Source organism: Fukomys damarensis, unplaced genomic scaffold (genome assembly GCF_012274545.1).
Source record: "Fukomys damarensis isolate Sample0158 unplaced genomic scaffold, DMR_v1.0_HiC HiC_scaffold_18, whole genome shotgun sequence".
Lineage (NCBI taxonomy): Eukaryota > Metazoa > Chordata > Mammalia > Rodentia > Bathyergidae > Fukomys > Fukomys damarensis.
Genome location: NW_022900930.1, coordinates 49,213,040 through 49,232,345, shown reverse-complemented (window position 1 = coordinate 49,232,345; position 19,306 = coordinate 49,213,040). Strand labels below are relative to the sequence as shown.

The window sequence follows — 19,306 nt, the reverse complement described above, 5'->3', positions numbered from 1 at the left end:
GCCCCGCCTCCTGGGGCTCTGCCCGACCTGCCTCTCCGCCCGCTCACTGCCTCTACTGGCTGGCAGGATGGGGCAGAGGCCTCTGTCGCCTGCACCCCCGCCTGCAGATCCTCCTGTGACCCCTGGCACCAGGAGCACCTGGCTGTGCAGGCTGCAGCCGGCCCCCGTGGGAGCTGGGGTTCAGGCCCCAGCCTCCTGGATTTCATCCTTCCAGCCCTGCAGCCTCCTCCAGACCCTCACCCAGTCTCTTGCCAGCTCTTGCCTCAGGCCTCTCCTGTACAGCTAGAATATATATATAATGAAGATATCTATATATGCATATATATATATGAATGAATTTTTTTGCATAAAATCTTTTGCTCACCCAGTAATACCAACGAAGTGAGGCTCAGACTTCTTGCAACTCTTCCTCATCCAGTCTCAACTTACCAGGCCAAGCTCTCCTCACCTGATTTGCACCCATGGCAAACTCTCCAATGGGATCTGTTTCTTCTACCTCAGGGCCTTTGTATAGGCTCTTCCCAGGCTGAAATGCCTCCCCACATCTGCTCTTGGCATTCTTGTCATCTGAAGACCCAGCTGAACTGTTTCCCTCTCAGAAGCCATTTCAGCACATCCTCCACCCACCCTGCCTCCCCTCTCACCTCAGTACCCTCTCCATGCAAACTGGGGCCCCGTTTTCTGTCTGTTCCTACAGTGCCTCGTGTGGAATGGAGGGTGTGATGACAGAACCTCTGTGCTTTTAAATTCTTCCCTCCCACTAGTCTGGGAATGTGTTTACCTGGGAGGTGTATTGATCTGTGGTCCCGTGACGGGCACGTAGTAGGTCTCCAATCAATCTGGCCACTTGGGGCTCTGACACTGGCCACCCCACCCTCTGCTGGGCTTCATTTGTTGGTGGCTCAGTTTCTCTGGAAGTTGGCACTGCTTTATCAGAAGGCTGCAGGTGACAGTCGTAAATAGAAGTGGCGGGAACTGCTCAGGAGATGAGAAAAAAATTCCTAATATCATCACCTCTTGTTGATCCTAGAAAAATTTATTCTCCACTGGAACCCTGCCACTTCCTAGGCTGTGTCCATACCCCACCCTTGGCCACCAGTCAGGAACAAAAACAATTTAGAATATTGTCCTCACGAGAGCGCGGCAAGGGAGAGAATGTGTGACACACGAGCACACACACAGGTCACCAACTCTCTTGGGACAGACAGTGGAGGTCTGACGCTGACAGTTAACATAGGCTGCCCCTCTATAGTAATACCTTTTCCAGGCCCAAGTACAAAATCTCCCACTATAATTTACTTATTTTATTTTGGTACCGGGGATCGAACTCAGGACCTTGTGCTTGCGAGGCAGGTGCGGCACCACTGAGCTAAATCCCAGCCCCCTGTAATTGCCTTTATAGAACACCTAAGTACACATGGAACACTTGGGAGTACAGAGCCACAGAGAGAAAGTGGGGAGAGAGACAGACCAAGCTTTGTGTGGAGATGCCTTCTGTTAGTAATTTCTTAGGCTCCTTCTAGACTTTTTCTCCTAGATCCATGCATGTGCTCGCATAAGCATTTATGTTTCTTTTAAAATATCAGGATTACATTGTTTTTGGAATCTTGCCTTTTAAAAAAGTGAACACGTGGCTGGAATGTCTTTCTGTGTCCCTCTGTGCATGGCTTCTGGTGGCTGACGGATGTCACCAGACCCCAGCTCCACCCCCAAGCCCCCCGTTTTGCCCCAAATGAGGAGCTGCTGCTTCCAGCACAGCACCAGCCCCTGCTGGTCCTCTAGGGAGGGCGGAGCAGGCCGTCCGGCCTTCTGTCAAAGGTCCTGTTCCCCATGGTTTCATCCGGGCCCCCAGCTCTCAGGCAGCACTGGTCAGCCCTGCTGGGAAAGGCCCCCTGGGAATGGCCAGGACCCAGGAATGGCCACGTCCAGTTCCCCCCAGGTGCCCATGAGGGAGGTGACTCTCCGGAGGGCTGAGGGTGACTCAGCGGCTTGGCTTGACTGCTCCAGAGTGCTGGGAACCAGCCCTGGGTGCTGTTGTGCTGGGGAGGAAACGTCTCTTCCTGGGAGCGGGGGCAAAGGCCCTGGGGTACCCAGGCCTGCAAATGTGCAGGGCTGTGGGGGACACTGTCCCATGTGCTCCTCTCTGCCCAGTTGGACTGTGGCTATGTAGGATGTGAACTTCCTGTGCCCTGTGCACCAGGTCAAGCCTCGTGGAGGCAGGGAGGGGACTGGAGAAGGGCTCTCAGCTAGGCAGGTAAGAGGTTTGGCTGCTTCTGTCATGGCTTTACCCTCTATTAGTCAAATGACCTTGTGCAATTGCTCCTCCTGCCTGAGCCTCAGTTTCCTCATCTGTCATGTTGAAGCCTTCTCTGCCCATCCCAGCTCACTGACCTCAGTCAAATAATGGGCGTTGCCCATTGGCTCATGGAACCAAACCACTGCCTGGCAGGGTGGAGCTGCCCGGGGGTGGTTGGATTAAGGACCCAATCTCTCAACCTCTCTCCTCTTTCTCTCCCTCCCTTGCTTCTCTTTCCCAGCATCTTCCTTCTCAGCCTGGAAGCTCCTCCTAGAATCCAAAAGAACGCAGTTGGGGAAACTTTAAGGAGTAAAACCTCTGGATTGGTCATCATGATGGGGTGGGGGGGGGTGAAGATGCCGTACTTTGATTGGTCCAGTGTGAGTCATGTGCCTGTGTCTGGTTCAATTGGTGGGGCTGATGAAAGTGGAGTATTATGATTGGCCCCCTTGAGGAGGGAACTCACCCACTGGCCAGGGAGGACATGGGGGGGAGTGGCTGGCAGCCCCCAGGGGAAAGGACCACCAGACTCTGCCCTCTGTAGGGCACTAATTGTGTCTTTTCTCTGCCCTGCATACAATAGCACTTAATATCCTTGGCAGTGGAGTTATTGGCACCCCAAGGTTCCTTGGAGGTCTACATAGCTGCTATGGCCTTCATAAGATACATCCTCATCAGAGGGGATGTTTTTTTTTTTCTTTTTGGTACCAGGGATTGAACTCAGGACCTTGTGCTTGTGAGGCAGGCTGCAAAACCACTGAGCTAAATCCCAGGCCCAGGGAGGATCTTGTTTAATAGCTGCTTAGTGTGGGGACTCACCTGGCTTGTCTGCTGCTGAGCCCCAGTGCCCTGCCTGCCTCCCGGTGTCTGGTACAAACGAGCAGTCAGTTTGTGCACGTGACAGGGATGAGTGACCATCAGCTGTCCCTCACACCCAGCACCTTCCAGGGAGGAGCCCGCACTGCTACTGGAGGTTGGTCACCGCCTTCTCCACCCCTCTTCCGTCCTGTTTCTGTTTTGTTTGTGCCCCTGGTACATGAATGACTTCTGGGTGCCTCACTACCAGCTCTGCACACACACCAGCTCTATGGTTCATTTTTTAATATAAAGAGAATTTTGCTTTTACTGAGGTGCTAGACATATCGGTGTTTATATTTGTGTTATCACCTCAAAAGCAAGTAATTTTGTCTATAATGTTGAAAGTTTTGAGGAAATTTCTGATAGGATTAATATTCTTGGGAGCTGTTCCACCTGTGACAGGGGGATGTGCGGAAGGGTCATGTTCCTGGGGGGTGATACTGTTACTGGAACTGAGTTTTCTGTTGACGCCCCGGCTTCTCTGCACCTTCTTACTCTGTAGTCAGGGACATGGCTAGGACCTTCTGGTGCACAGTTAACACAGATGGTCATGTTCTGCACATTGACCTTGTTGGAAAAGAAAAAGTCACAATAATTCACTCCCTACTTATGCTTGTTTCTCCTCGTCAGACTTATTACTGCCAAAGGGCTTACTGAACAGAGAAAGGATGAGAAGAAACAGCAAGGTCCACAGCTGTGGGCTCACCATGCATATAGGAGGGCTGAATTCCCGAAGCTCCAGTGCCCACTGCTCACACTTCTGGCTCGCCCTGGTTCTGTGTCTCCCTGCTGGTGCTGTCCAGTCTGATGGCCTGGTGTGGACAGGCACAGGGCCGCTGGCACAAGCAGCAGTGCCAGGGCCCCAGCCAGGGCAGGTGCTGTGGCTGCCTGCATCTCGTGTCTCAGGAAGGGCCCCAGGCTGGTCCCCAGAGCTCCCCTGTGTGCTGCCACCCCGAGAGGTGCACACAACCCAAGTGCCTGTGCTGAAGAAGCTGCCTTCTCTCACGTCACTCTCAGTTGCCCTCTGCTCCACAGAGACTTGACTGGGACAACAAAAGCTAAAGCAGGTCCAGCGCTGGGTCAGCTGTGTCGCCGGGATATGACAATTTGGGAAACCAGAACATGTGACCCTTCTCTTCCTTGGGCTCCAGGGACTGTCCCAGGATAGCACTGTACAGCAGCTGTTCTCCTGTTCGGGGTCACCTGTCGTCACAGGGCACAAGGTCTGAGTGGAAAGTGTATTGGCTCAGGGTCCACGGGAAGGCGGCCCAGAGTCCCTGCTAGGGTTTTCCCAGGGGTTGCCTAGCGACTGAGCGTAGCCCAAGATGGCGACGAAGGTGGGGCTCTCATGGAGTGCACAGCTTCTGGCTCAGACTCCTGCCCGGAGCAGGCTGGGTCCCACTTCCTCTCCTCATCTCGGCCCCTGTGACTCCCCCACATCCCCCCTCCAGCCCCTCAGCCACGGGGACCTTCTGCTTGTCTTGAGCCAGGACCACCACGTGGCTGTGGAAATCAGTCAGTGCAGTCTTGGGCAGAGGCAGAAGGTCAGGTTTTCCTTACACTGCTGGTTCAGTCCATCTGTCCGCCAGTCCATCAGTCATTCAGTCCGTCTTCCGACACTTTGCAGTGTTCCCTAGCATCGAACCCACTGTGTGGCTAAAGCCCTCGCCCACACCCCAGCCTTCGCAGGTGGGGGCACAGCTCTGAGGGTGGCACCATAGAACTGATTTCTCCCTGCCCAGTGCTGAGCACCTGCATCCTTGGTGTCTATCCCAGTGCTAAGTGGATGAACCAGACCAGGCTGGGTCCTCACACAAGTGGGTGACCAGGGGACAGCGTCCCTCTCTCAGGAGAGACAGGGCCACTGGAGAGGCCAGCTCTGACAGCTCTGAGTCTGAAGGGCCTGCGGGGAAGGGCTCAGACCTCGGTCCTGAGGGTGAGCACGGGGACTTTGGGGTGGGGGTAGGGGAGCTTGTCTCCAGCCGGCCAGGGCGCTTGGGAAGTGGCAGCATGGGGTAAGGTCCTTATGCCTGGATTGGGCTGAAGCAGACAATTGCGGAACTTGTGCAGCTGTTGGCAGGAGCGGCACAGTGGCCTGGGGTGGAGTCACAGACGGGTCCCTGATCTTGGGCTGCCTTGGGCCGCGTTAGGGAAGCTTAAGTAGGCTCGTGACCTGCACAAACACAGCAATGGCTGGCCTCTCCTAGGATGTCACAGTGACAGGAAAGCTGTCAGGGGCCCAGGATGCAAGGGACACAGGCCAGTGACACAAAGCAGGGCAGAGAGGGGCTCGTGCCAGTCTGCTGGCCTTGGTTAAGCAGTGGGTACTTCTGGGGAGGGAGGGGCTTCCTGGGGGCAGTGGATCTGAGGGCCTGCTGGCCAGGGCCTGGGTCCGCCTCCTCTTCCCTGCTTGAACTCCTGCTGGCCCTATCTTCAGTGGAGTCTGGCTTTGGTCACCGACAGCAAGCCGTGCACCCCGTGGCGCAGTGCAAATCTGGTCAGCCTGGACCTGCAGGCTTGAGTTGTCCGAGACAGGTGGGGCCATGTGTGGCTCAGTTTCCTTTAATTGCTAGGACCTCTGCTCAGTGGGGGGCCGAGTGGCCCTGAAGCTCTCCTCCCAGTCCCCGAGGGCTGTGGTCACCGGGTCACAGGCTGCTTCGCCCTGGCCTTCTTCTCCTTCTGGGCCTTGTGGGTCTTGATGGGGTCCTCTGGGCCAGGGCTGGGGGGTGGGAAGGACAGGGGGCCCCTGAGACTCAGCATCCGCCTCTGGAGCCTCAGATCCAGGATGTCAAAGGCCGCCTGGACCTCGTGCTGCAGCTGCTCTCCCAGGCGCTTGATCTGGATACCGATGGCCTCCTGGACGAGACGCTCCAGCGCCTGCAGGGACACAGGCAGGGAGCAGGACTCTGGGTCCTTCTCCCCCTCAAAGGGCCTGGCCACTTCTCTGAGGGGAGGAGGACCAGGTCCCCCTCCTGTGCCAGCTGTGAGCAGCCATGGCCACCCTTCCCGTCCCCAGCCTCGCCTGTACTTGCAGCTCACGTTGTGGGGTCCACTCGCTGCCCTCACCTCCCCTTCAGTCCTGGGTGGCAGGCGTCCCGCCTGTGGTGTCACCTGTTGCTAAGCTAGCTCTACCCACAGCCTGGTCTCACACATCCTATCCTGTTCTACTGCCTGCTCCCTTCCAGCTGCTTGGCCGCCTCCCCCGTGCCCACATCCCCACGTCCAAGTGGGGCTTTGTGGAGGCGACAGGAGACAGCTTCAGAGAGCCACGTGCCTGGGAAGTGCCCCTCCATCCGCCATGCTGGCGCGAGGCCCTTCTGCCACCTCCCTCGGGCTGCTGGTGTCCTAGGGTCCCGGAGACAGGACGGACGTGTCTGTGGTTGTTACCCCTGGCTCCTGCCTGAGCAGCCAGGCGAGAGGAGGGGCTCACCTCTCGGCCCAGGCCCTTGGCCCCCGGGGCCCCGGCGCACGAGAACGCCTTCTCCAGCAGGCGCGCCTCTTCCGCGCGCAGCGCCTCCTTCAGGAGCTGCACCTCATTGCGCTTCTGCTCCTCCTCCGTCAGCAGCGCAGCCACCTGCTGCTCATGCCGCCAGGTGTCCCTGTGCGTGCCCTGGGCCAGCGGCAGGGGCTGGGGCGGGGTGCGCACCTCCAGGCGGGTGACCGTCAGGTGGACGTCCCGCTCCTGGCCCAGAACATACTGGTAGAGCCTGTAGTGGCGGATGAAGGTGTTGTGGAAATAGTCGCAGAGGGCCAGCAGGTGCCGGGTGGTGAACTGCCGCTGGTAGTCCCTGAGCTTGTTCCCCAGGATCGTCACAGCCTCGGTGATGGAGCCGCCTGCGGGCACAGAGGGACCGGGACGGTGTGACCCTCAGAGGCGGTCTGGCCACACAGCATGAGACTTCGATTCCGTGTTGATATCTATCTATCAGCTCTTGAAAGCCATGGAGTGTATCACATTTCCCTTTTTACCTTGGCTTCCAGGAAGCTCAGAGCTTTGTTTATGGCATAATGGCCATAACATACTTATCCCACTTTTCTATGATTATCTCACTCCTTATGTGAGTTTTGTCTTTTAACTCCTGTTTTAAAGGCTTACTTTGGCTGAACTGTATGTTGTTTCTACTTAAAACTTCTAGGAAGGAGATGAGGGTGTGAACAGCAGATCTGAGGGTGGGGCTGACTGCAGAAATGCCCAGGCATCAGCCACTTCAGGACGGGCGTGTTGATGCTGTGCGAAGGGTCAGCTCTGGGGACATCAGGGTGGGCAGAAAGCCCCCCTCCCCTCCTGCTTGTGCCCTTCAGGAGCCCCAGCAGAGGCAGGGCAGGGTTCCAGAGGGTGCCGGCTGGATGCTGGCCCCTCCTGGTGACGAATATGGGGCAGAGGAGGAGGGGACACAGCTGTGTGGCAGTGTCCACCCTCGCTGTGCTGGGGACTGAGGACAGAGCTATGGCTGTCTTAGAAAAGTAGTAGTGGAGCTGGCCCTGTCTTAATGCAAGAACTCTGGGAGGCTGAGCTCAGCCTGGGTAACTCAGCCACTTATGGAGAACCTGGCTCAAAAGTTTTAAAAATTTAAAAGGAGAGTTGGGGATGTAGCTCAGTGGAAAGGCCCTAGGGTTCTGGTAGAGGGAGGAAGAAAGAAAGAAAGGAAGGAAAAGAGGAAGGAAGGACGGGAGGAAGTTCGCTCCTTTCTCCTGTTGGCCTCCTGAGAATGGACTGCGGCTGCTTCTCCCAGCAGGTGCCCAAAGGAACCTCTGCCAGGCCACACCTCAATCCTGGTGTGGGGCCCAGGGTCACAGCGATGGCCTCCTTCAGAGCTGACCCACAGGGCAGAGGCGGGGGCTGTGCTCTGGCCAGAACCCAAGTGATCTAGGCCACCCAGGCCCCCAGCTGACCCCCACTTTGAGCACACACATTTTCAGTTGGGCCAAAGTTCTCAAACACAACAGTGGTCTATGGTGTCCGAGGCTCAGCCCTACCCACAATTCCTAGGCCCCTGAACTGTTTCCCTCTGTGTTCCCCTGAGGGTCACACAGATGTTCCAGGGGGTGGTGAGCAGGGTTTGTGCTCCCCAGGATCCCGATGGTGGCTCAATCCTGTGATCCAGAACCACAGGGTCCTTTCTAAGGCATAGCCCCCTCCTCTGCACACCCTGGCCCATCTCAGAGACCACGCTGCTCTGCTGTGGCGGAAATCTTGCTTGTGCCCCTTTTGCTTCTGGGGAGGGGTGAGAGCCCCTAACCCGGAAGCCCAGCAGGGCGGGAGTCCTCCTGAAGCTCAGGGCGCAGGACGGGTGTGGGAGGAGAAGATGCTTGGCAGAGGATGGTGGGCAGGGAGGGTCACGTGCTCGAGTGTTTGCCCCAGTGGAGCTGAGTTACTAGGAGGCAGAGCAGGGCTCTGCAGGACTGAGATGGCAGTGGGAAGGCTCCAGGCCTCCAGTTTGGACAGAGGCACTCAGCAAGGGCCTGCAGGCCACACGGAAGGGCTGGACTGGACCACAGAGGCCTGGGACAGGCAAGATTGGGCTTCAGGTCTGTCTGGGACCCCAGGATTGCACCCCAAATTTCTCTCCAGGCAGTGATGGCCTTCCTGCAAGTGAAGAGCTGCAGCTGAGCTTCCGGGCCCTGCAGAAGCGAGAAACAGGGCTAGGGCTCCAGGGCAGCTTGGCCAAGGATGGCCCCGGGTGGGCACGAGGGCACCTTTGGTGACCATCACAGCTGTGCCGCAGGCCCCTGGGAGGCGACTGTGTGTGAAGTCCTGCAGGTGACTCATGGGCCTCTCAGTTGCTCCTCCTTGAGGTGGGGTCAGCTGCTTCTCTACCTGGGTGACCAAATCTGCTTCCTCCCTGGCCTCTCTCTGCAGCCCCTGGCTGTCATGCACAGAGCGCAGACCCTAGACCTGAGGTGGGTGCACATGGTGTTGTTCCAGCATCTCCAGGGTTGTCATATGGGACCTGCCCTGCTGTGGTCATGGCTGGGAGGGAGCCTAAGAGGTAACGGAACCCCAGTGTGGCTCTCTTCCCAGAGCCCTGGCTGAGTTCCGACTTCCAGCCCCAAGATGCTGCTCCAGCCCTTTGGGGCTTCGGGTTTTGGCCCATCCAGAGCTGGCTCAGGGACTCTCTTGGCCCCAAGACCCTGCTCCCTGCACCCCAGTGACTCAGAAAGTGCCAGGATTAAGTCTAGCAGAGCAGACAGATCTGTGCCTGCAATCCCTCTTCAGTCACAGGGAGTGGCCCTCCTTTGCATAGGCTGTGGAGAACTTCCTGAAGACGTCCCCCAGCCCCTGGAGGCCAGCACCTGCAGGCTGAGCGGAGGGAGCCAGGAATGGGGGAGGCGGGGGCAGGAGTGACACAGGGCATGCGGGCCTGTGGTGGAGGGGGACAAGGGGCCATGGGTGTCCAGGCATAGCTGTCTGGTTGTCTTGGACTCGGCTGGGGCAGGCAGGGAAGAGCCAGGTCAGGCGGAAGCACAGCTGGCTTCACTCTTCCAGGGCTTTTAGGCTTTGGGCTGCCCCACAGCATCCCGTCTCCCCAGCTCTGCCCCATCCCCTTTCTGCTCTGGGGCAGGTGCTGTCAATGCCACTTCCCGGAGTGGCTCTGTGATGGCAATAGGTGGGCATTGTCCTCTGGGGACGCCTGGACCGCTCAGCCTCCCAGCCCGCCACCCCTGGGTGAAGCTGGTGGAAGCCGCATCACCTCTACCTAAGGAGAAACTGAGGCTCAGAGAGGCTGAAGGATTTGCTCAGAGGCACACAGCCTTCAGTGGCACCAGCCACCCGGCTCCATTGGCTTCAGGGCCTCTGTGCAGACCTCGAAGGTGGACGCTGGAAGGGACCCTTGCCCTCTCGATCAAGTTTTTTCACAAGATGTTCTTTGCTAGGCATTTCATCAACTCAGCCAGAGACCTTAAGATACAAGGGATCCAAGGAAGTTCAACAGAGCCTTAATATGCTAATGAGCTCAGGAAAGAATGCTAATGAGCTCAGGCATTCTCACAAAGGGCCCGGTGAGTTCAAAGTTTCTGTCTGGGGCAAACAGTCCCTCTGGACCCATAAGCACGCTTGGGAAATACTGAGCCAGTCTAGTCCTGTTCTGCAGCGTAGGGGGTTAGGACCTGGCAGCAGTGCCCTCTCTGTTATCACTGCCCTGGGCCCCCGGACTCCTGGGCTGGTGAGAAGTCCCTCAGAGTGTGACAGTGCAGGGAAGGGAGGGAGGGCAGGGAGAAGACCCAGAAATGGGGCTGCCCTGGCCTCCCTGCTTCCTAGGGTGGCCACTGGCAAAGCCTCCAGCTGAGCTGTGCAGAGAGGACAGTCTGGTCCCTTCCACCTGTCACCTCGCCAGTCCTGATGTGCCCAGGGCTGGGGTAGGCAGGGGCAGGACAAGATGGCAGGCCTGGGCTCACGCTGGCCTCCTGTCACCAGCACGTGGGCCCGTCACTTTGCTCTCTGGGTGGTGGTGGGTTCTTTGTTCCCCAGAGGCCTGGCTTAGATGAGCGATATGCAGACTTGGGGTCCATGGCGAGCACTCAACAAGCGCTGTGGTCACCGTAGTCCTCCTTCCACATCCCCAGGGCTGTGTGGCGATGTGGAAGGCAAGGCGCCTCCCCCAGAGCCTCGAGTCCTGGCGCTGAGTGGCCTCTAGCTGTCTGGGTTTGGCGGTCACAGATGGCTCTGCTGATGGAGAGGTGTAGAGGGGCTCCCCAGTACCAGCCAAGGGAAGAGGAAGCAGGGAATCGGCAGTCCCCTTCACAGGGAGGGACAGCGCTTCCAGACCGGCACTCGGGAAGGAAGTGGTGACATCCTGGTAACCCTGGCCCTTGCCAGAGGACAGCTGCGTCTCAGAGCCTGAGAGAGGGTTCTTGGTCTGTGTAGTTGGGTGGGGATGTGGACACGACCGTCTCTGCGGTCCCTGCAAGTGAGGCTGCAGCGATTTCCATGGGCTCAGTCCCCCACCAGAGCCACAGCCAGTGGCTGCAGGCCAAGTTCTGCTGCCGACACCAGCGTGGGGAGGGGCCGATCTGGAGACACCCTGTGTCACACCTGAGATGAGGACCTCCGTGTCTCAGGGAGGAGTGGGCCCACGTCCAGCCGGATGAGGAAGAAGAGATGAGCCAAGCTCACATCATGGGGCCGAGGCCTGGCCTTGGGGGGGCTGCATTCTGCCCACACACAGCCGGCCGCAGCAGGCCGGAACACAGATCACCCTCTGTGCTGGCCTGGACGCCCACCACGGGCAGCTTCCTGCAGGGGCTCCGATTGCTCCCCGTCCCTGACCATGAACACAGCACCAATACCAATCTCTCTCATCTGGCTCTTCCAGGTGCTTCCTGCAGCCAGGGCCTCAACCAAGCCCCAAGTACTGGTCCCCGGGGCAAGATGCAGCATCACAAGGCACAGCCGTCAAATCCTGACACCACTCACTCCAGGCGTCATCTTGGGCAGGCGTCTTAACCTCCCGTCTATGGGACCAGGCTGTAGTGATGCTTTGGTGGGACCAGGCTGTAGTGATGCTTTGGGGGGATCAGGTGAAAGGCTGGACTCAGGCAAGGCCAGCCTAGCCAGGGAAAGCAGGGGCAGGTTCCCAAGGCACAGTGCTGATTTCCAGCCTCCTTACTGACAAGCATCACTTGGAGTGGTGGCCTCACACTATGATGTGGGCCATGTTGTGGCCGCACTACATTTCTGAGCCACAGCCCTGACCCATGGCCCTCCAGACCAGCTGTCAGGAGATAGGGCCTTGAAGAGGTGTGTGGGATGAAATCAGCTCATAAGGCTGGGCCCCAATCCGGTCCGGCCAGCGTCCCTGTAAGAGGGGACTGGGACACAGCACACATAGAGGGAGTCTGCAAGGACACGGAGAAGGCAACACCCACCAGCCCAGGATAAAAGTCAGGAGGAGCCGGCCCTGCAGACACCTGCCTCACACGTCTGGCCTCCAGCGTGGCAAGGACACAATGTGTCTCTGGCCCGTGGCACTCTGTGGTGTGGCCTAAGACACCCAGGAAGGAATCTCTGAGGTGACAGCTGCCCATTTGTCCCAAGAAATGCTCTGTCCAGGTCTCAGCCAGTGGTCTTGATGGAAACCTCCACAAAGAAGTAGCCTCCAAACACACCTGCCCTGCTGAGTCTGGGTGTTCGCCCTGCGGCAGTGGGGCACCCATCTCAGGGTGCCAGGGCAGCATTGCTCCCCGCAGGGCCGGTCCTGGGGTGCCTGCCAGGGCCCCTCGATGTGGGGTGACAGTGCAGGCACTGGCATGGCTCTGCGGGGGGCTGTGGCGCATCGTTGCCTCCTCCGGGCCCTGGCTGCTCCCAGCAGGCGGGTGGCTGCCTTCCCCTGCTCTAGCGGCCTGGGTGACATTTCCTGAAGAATCAGGAGCAGCTGTGGGTGGAGCTGCAGATGCCAGGACCATGACACGCTTTGCCCACCTCCATGTGCTTCCAGGGCCTGGGCCTCGAGGCTGGCTTCCTCTTGGCCTAAGGAGCTGGTGGCCAGGCCAGCAGGAAAGGGGGGTCTCCCTGTCCCAGGCTGCTGCCTGCCAGGTGCCCATGGTGACAGGAGGCCTTAGTGGCAGAGGTGTGGCTGGGGATGGTAGTGCAGGTGATGGGGCTGCGCCCCCTTTCCCTCCCTGTGAGGGGCCTCACGAGCACCCTAAATCTCTGTGCTCCCTCTTCTTGCAGGTTCCTCCCACTAGCACATCCCACACTGGAAGAATTCTGCCCCGAAGTGACTTCATCCTCTGCCCCAAGGGACAGCTGGGTGTGATCTGTGTAGGGCTTCTCGGACACTGGCCAAGAAGGTGCCAAGCAAAGACTTCTGGCCCGGAGTGGAGGCTAGAACATCCGGGTGAGCCCTCTGCTTGCCAGGATGGAATCAGCTTGTGCCTTGAATCCGGGGCAGCCCTTCCCTCTGGACCCGGCTCTACCGGGTGAGGAGATAGGCCTCGCTGGCAGCCGGTGTGGCAGAGCTGAGTCACTGTTGTGCAAACATCGCCCTCCTTATGTGCTGCCTGCCAGCCTCGCGTTATCATCTAGTCCACTCGCCCACCCTCGGCCCCAGATCAGCCACAACAGTGTCCCCGGGGGAGCCACCTGCCGAGGAGCTGGAACAGAAACGCTGGCCCGTGGCCCACCAGTGCCCTGCAGCGCCCACACCTGCATCTGTCGGTGCCCGAGCCTAGGCGGGGGCAGGGGGAGTGCGCCGGGATCCCACCGCCAGTCTTCCGCCCTGGGGTCCGCCGCCCCCATCCAGGGCAGCGAACAGCTTCCGCGCTCTCACCCAGGGGCCCGCAGGCTTGCCCGTGTTTGAGCCCCATGTGGGCCACAGAGCCGAAGGGCTGGACTGGAGGCCTCCCTGTGGGAGGAGAGTATGGGGCAGAATGGCGGCGCGTGGCTCCTCCTCGAAGACCGCGCCTCCTGCCTCACCTCTGCAGCCGTGGACGCCAGGTGGCTCCTGACCGAGCGCCGGGCACGTGACGGTCGCCTGCTCTGCATTTTGCGCGATCTGCCCTTCCCGTGCCCCTGCCACGGGAACGGAAACGATTATCACAAGAGGGTTCACCTACATCCCCGCGGCCAGCAGCCGTGCAGGAGGAGGTGGGATATGAACCGGGATCTCGGCCTGCAGGTCTGTGCCTCACAGCCCCCACGTGGCCTCTTAGATAGCTGCAAATGGGGAAGCAACCTGGGGCGGAGCGGGAGGATGGCGACCCGAGCATCTGGAGCGCCTCTGAGAAGTCAGTCGAGCCTCGCGGAAATCAAGAGCCACGCGGAAGCTGAGCCTCGCGGAAGCTGAGAGCCACGATTCCCATGGGAAAAAAGCCGTGGGAGGAGAAGCGTGCACAAGCGTGGGGAAGGGATTAGTACGTTTTTGCACGGAGGCGGAAGAGTTGCTGGGTTTCCAATCGTGCCTTGCTCCTGCCCCTTCACGCAGAACGCCACGCTGGCCCTCAAAGCTTGGCCTTGGCCAGAGAATAAACAGACTCGGAGGCACTCAGTGAACTTCTGAACGGAGAAGAGCGGTAACCCGGAGCTGCCTCAGGGGCTCCAAAGCGCATCAACTGGTGAACTGGTCTTGCTTAGTTATTGGGCTGTGGAAAAAGACAAACTTCTGCTTCCTAGGGAATCTAACAGAAAAGCTAATAGTTGGGTGTGGTGGTGCTGCCTGTGGTCTAGGCTGTTTGAGAGGCTGAGGCAGGAGGATACTTGAGCCCCAGATTTTGAGGCCAGCCTGGGCAACAAGGTGAGACTCCTTCCCCCTAATAAAGACAAAAACAACAGCAAAAAGCTTAGCACATGCTTCATTTCGGCTACTGGAAATCACTTTTCAAATCAGTCCCAGATTCCATGTATATGTTATGAAATGTGTACAATGATGGCCCCGGGTAAATCCAAAATTTCTAGAACTTAGTCACCCTGTTGTGTGTTACTATTTGGGAAAAGTGAAGCCCTTTCATGCTTATTTGGAGATTTGATGGACTTTGCAGAAGAAAATGGATCTTATTTGAGTCAAAGCGGGAGCAACAGAAGCCTGAGTTTACAAACCGGTGTCGGTCCTCAGTGGAGCCCTCGTCCCGCAGGTGACCCTGGCAGCCGGTGAAGAAAGCCATGCTTACTCAGAGACAACAGGGAAGTTACCAACGGGCCAGAAAATTTCTTTTTTCTAAGTACCATCTGCTCTGTAGGCGGCATATCTGTTGTGTGTGTCTCTGTGCCATGTATTTTGTTTTTGCCTTATTCCCAATTCAGGAGGCAGAAATCGTGTCGAGACTTAGCGAGGGCTGATTTGTTTTATGCCTGTCTTGCAAGTTTGGCTCCTCGAATGCGCATTCTGATAGTGGTGACGTTGTAAGCGTCCCATGGGAGTAAAAACGGTGAAACTGCTTCAGTAAAGGAAGAGATGCCTTTCGGGGTCTCACATGAAGCCCAGTCTGGCTTCGAACTCGCAGCTGGAGTCGGGGAGTACTGTCGTGCACCACTAGAGATGTCTTTGGTTACAGGGCTGGGGGCACACAGGGACCCGGCGGCGACCTTTCACTTTTTGACCTTTTTCCTCGTGAATGTGGTTCATTTCCTCATAGCCGTAAAATGTGAGCGACTGTCAGCAGAATGCCAGAGGGCGTACGTTTGCAAAAGTAGGTTGCTATTGCCAATTTTATTGGGAAAAGTGGCCCACGAAGTGTTCTGTCATATTTTTATATTCTTCAAACAAATTCCCTTCTAAAAAATGTACAAAAAAAATCCCTCTTTAATTTTTTATGTTTTTTGGATTTTCATCTTTCAAGATTTTAATTTCAGTTTTTGAGAACGTCAACGTTTGGCATTATGGCACTTGGGACTCTGTCCTTTTCCATGAAGGCCCTGGCCCTGTCCACTCCTGTATGGTGTGACTCAGATTAGACTGGATGGGGAGGAAAAGAGAACAGGTCAGGGCTGGGGGCTGGGGTGCAGCTCAGTGGCACCACATGCGCAGCATGTGCAGAGGCCCTGGGTTCCATCTCAGCGCCCCCCAACCCCTTGAAAGGGCTGGGGTCTGACTTGGGCAGAACCAGAGCTGACCCCGTGGAGCCAAGGCGGTGGGGGGAGCAGATGATATTCACCGTGGTGCTGTGGCAGCAAGTTCTGGAGCACTGAGCCCCGTGGGATGCCCCGGGTGTGGGCACAGTCCTGGCACGGGAACCCCTCGCTGCTCCTTCAGCCAGGTCAGGCACAGGAGCTTACCCAGGACCTGTTTTTTCCATGTTTGCACCACTCACGCTTCACAAGGTTTCAGAGGAAGGAGGGAGGGAGGGAGGGAAGGAAGGGAGGAAACCGTAAGTTTCATGGCCCACGATCACATCTGAAGAGATTTCAGGAGGAAGGATTTTGGGGGCTGTGGTCCCAGTGTGAATCAGTGTACACAATTCTGATAGAGTCTGTGTGCTCAGAGGCTATATTAACAGAGCATCATGACCAGGACTAAGGAGATGATAAAACCTCTTCCCACATCACCGTCAGATCACAGGACTGTTTGTGTCCTGTGGATTCAGTACTTTGAGAAGAGTGTTGAGAAACACAGGTATGAGCTGAGCTTCCTAAGTAAGGAGTGACTCACCCGAGGAGAAGGAGGGGCGCCACACGCCCTCCAGGGCACTGTGGCCCTGTCCCCACCATGCCACTCCCTGTCCCTTGGGGGCTGTGAGCCTCGTTTGCCTGGACCGGGGCCTCCCTCCGTGGGGATGGCAGTTTCCTGTTCGCCAGGCTGCTTCTGGCCAGCCGCTTCCGCTCCTGGAGTGCAGCTGGGGTCCAGGCCTGGAGCCCGCCCTGCTGGGAACTGGGAAGGGCGGTGCCCACCTGTGTGAGACCAAGGGCTCCTTTTGGCCAGGCAGCTCCCTGGGGCCCTGCATGCGAGAGGCTGAACTGGGACCTCTGCCTGGACGTCCCCACTGCAGTGAGCAGAGCCGGCTACCGGGGAGATGGAGCTGGGGACATCGCAGGAGGGCACAGGATTGCAAGAGGACTCGGGGTCCTGGGGTGCTGTGCTGAGGGACAGTGACTTTGTGTTGGATGGTGTCTCTGGACTGGGCATGCATGGCACACTGGGGACAGGGACAGTGTACCCTGGAGGGTGTGTGGTGCCCGGGACAGGAGCAGGGCACAGGGGTGTCTGGGTCTGCGTCTTTGGTCGGTGTCTTGGCTCCTGGCAGAAAGCAGAGCGATGCCCAAAACATGCCTGCCACACACAAAACTCCTACCATGCATCCTTTGGTGGCAACTTGCAAATAAAGTAAATTTTGGCAGAGAAGCCAGGAGGGCACCGAGAGGCGCTTCCCCAGCCCCTTAGCGTAAGTGACCAGTGTGCCTACCCCATCCCAAGGACCTTCCACCAGCCTCCTGCCCAGAACTGTGACCCTGGACACCTGTGCTGGCCTTGGCCCAGCCTCGCTGTGGCCTTGCCGTTCTGCAGTGACCTCGCTTGGAGGACCTGCTTGGCCACAGGGTGCATCTGCGTCTGTGGGGAGCCCGGTCCTGCCTGGGCTCTGGTGGCCTGAGAGCGACTGAGGGTTCTGTGGTGACAGCAGCACAGGGGTCTCCTGCCCGTGCCTGTGGCATCTGCTCAATGCATGAAACTGCATTTCACAGCCCAAGACGTGGCAGATGTGGCCGTGTCCCCATCCCAGGGACCCCAGCCCCCGGGCAGAGCCGGAAGGGATGCACCCCAGACGTGCACCCTGCTTCAGCAAGTTCTGCCCGAAGGAGGCCCCCACCCCACACACTGGGTGGGTGGCCCGCTGTCTGCCAGGGCACTGTGTGGTGGGAGGGCCCTGGAGGGCACTAGCAGGGCTGTTACACAGGTGAAACCAAACCACAGCAGGGTCACAGGGTGGCAGTGAGCATGCGGCTGTACCTTTGGTCTCTGCCAGCAGCTCCTCTGTGAACTTCACCGCCTGTGCCACCTGCACCCAAGGGAAGCCTCTGCTGGCTGTGAAGAGGACACTGTTGTAGAGCGCATCCAGCAGGATGCTCCTGCGCGTGTCCCCGAGCTCGTCCAGCTCCTCCCAGCGCAGGAGTCTTCGCAGGTGCTCCCGGCCTCTCTGTTTCTGCAGAAACCAGATGCCTCCTTACTGAGAGAATCTGGGGCAGGGCACACGCCCTGGAGGAACCCGGGTGTGGTGTGCCTGGGAAGAATTCTGTCCGGTCTCTAGACAGTTCCCCACCACCACCTTTTTGGGGACCCTTTCTCTTTCCAAGAGCTCCTCTTTCTCTGGGAGTTCTCATCCCTGCCGCTGGAGCCCCAGGTGTGGATGCTTCCACAGGCTTCAAGTTCTGGATTATGGCCTCTCGTCTCCCCTAAAATGGAAATTGATTTCCTTTCCAAACTACTGTACTTTTAATAGCTATCTTACTGGGTAGATGATAGAATTTATAGTAAAGTGTAAATGACTAATGAACAGGAGGTTATCTATTTATTTTGCCATATTGGAGACTGAACCCAGGACCCTCACACTGAACTATACCCTCAGCTTTTTCTTAATCTTTTGAGACAGGCTCTCCCTAAGCTGTTATGTTCCTACGCTGGGTTTGAACTTGTGATCTTCCTGCCTCAGCTTTCCAACCCACTGCCTGGGGTAAGAAAAGGGGTGAGGCCACACGGAGACCCACATAGGAGTGCCAGTACCACCTCCCGGAGCAAGGAGGTACTGGGGACCTCGACGACCAATGGCAGGGCTGGGGATGGGAGCCAGCGCCCTCTCCCATCTGTACCACTCCTCTCTGATACAGCACCAACCTGCTGCGACCCCCCAAGTCAGCAGAGCACCTCCCACTACACTGGGTCTCCCCCGAAGCCCTGGGTTACAGAGCATTAGGACCCTGCTTATAGGCTCAGGGCTTGTGTGCTGGGGGAAGACCTCTTGTCTTCCTGCTGCCCTGCCAAGCCACCCAGCAGGACTCTGGAGCCCAGCCTGGCCTCCCTCACCGGCAGCCGAAAGACTTCTCTGGCTCCCTGGGGTGTTAGCAGTGCCATGGCCCCCACATCTGGTTGCTAGGAGACCTCACCAGGATGCCAGAGGTTCTGGAACAGGGGGTCAGTGCCAGCTTTGTTAGGGCGCAGGCTGCTTTGGCCCACAGGATCTCTCTCCTCTCTGGGCTCTGCTCCACTGTGCCCGGGTCCTGGCCCTGTGCCCGTGTGTGCTGGGACCTCTGACGTGACTTCCGCCATCCTCTGCCTGCCCAGTGAGTGGCAGTGGACGTACCGCACACACACATACCTGCATGCACACATAAGCCCGCATGCACGCATGCACACACACACACACACACACACACACACACGCACACACGCACACACACTTCTTCGCACCCTTCCCAACCCTCGAACCCAGACCGGTCTGCACCTATCCTTGCCAGGTCAGGATCCATCTCCAGGTCAGATGTGTCCACCGCTGTCTCCTTAACTCCCATTGCCCTAGAATCAGCCTCCTCTGCTGCGTCACAGGCCTGCACCCTCTGTGAATCTGTATTTTCAGCATCATGGTAGTGTTTTGGGGTGCAGGAAGCAGCTCCACAAGGGTGCCCCCAAGTAGCGCACCAGGCGCCCCGGCCCCGCTGGGTTGAGGAGCCCAGGTTCCCACCCGGCTCTGCCCTCCTCCATGCTGGGAACTGAGGGGCCCAGGGCTCCC

At 58.0% G+C, this 19,306-nt stretch overlaps 1 protein-coding gene across 4 annotated transcripts; it reads right to left on the bottom strand.

Annotated features, from left to right (window-relative positions):
* Positions 1 to 5,706: 5,706 nt before the first annotated feature.
* On the bottom strand, positions 5,707 to 18,662 carry CUNH8orf74 (chromosome unknown C8orf74 homolog). 4 transcript variants are annotated; one of them, XM_010622866.1, is made up of 5 exons: positions 18,604 to 18,662; positions 17,533 to 17,725; positions 13,572 to 13,667; positions 6,585 to 6,988; positions 5,707 to 5,873 (listed from the first exon to the last, which is right to left on the bottom strand). In XM_010622866.1, the coding sequence occupies exons 1-5, from the start codon at positions 18,649 to 18,651 to the stop codon at positions 5,724 to 5,726; spliced, it is 891 nt and encodes a 296-aa protein (XP_010621168.1). In that variant the 5' UTR covers positions 18,652 to 18,662; the 3' UTR covers positions 5,707 to 5,723. The 4 variants fall into 4 exon arrangements, with proteins under 4 accessions (XP_010621168.1, XP_010621162.1, XP_010621184.1 ...); XM_010622860.2 differs by having other exon boundaries at positions 5,720 to 6,031; XM_010622882.2 differs by having other exon boundaries at positions 5,720 to 6,031; positions 6,801 to 6,988.
* Between the last annotated feature and the right edge of the window lie 644 nt (positions 18,663 to 19,306).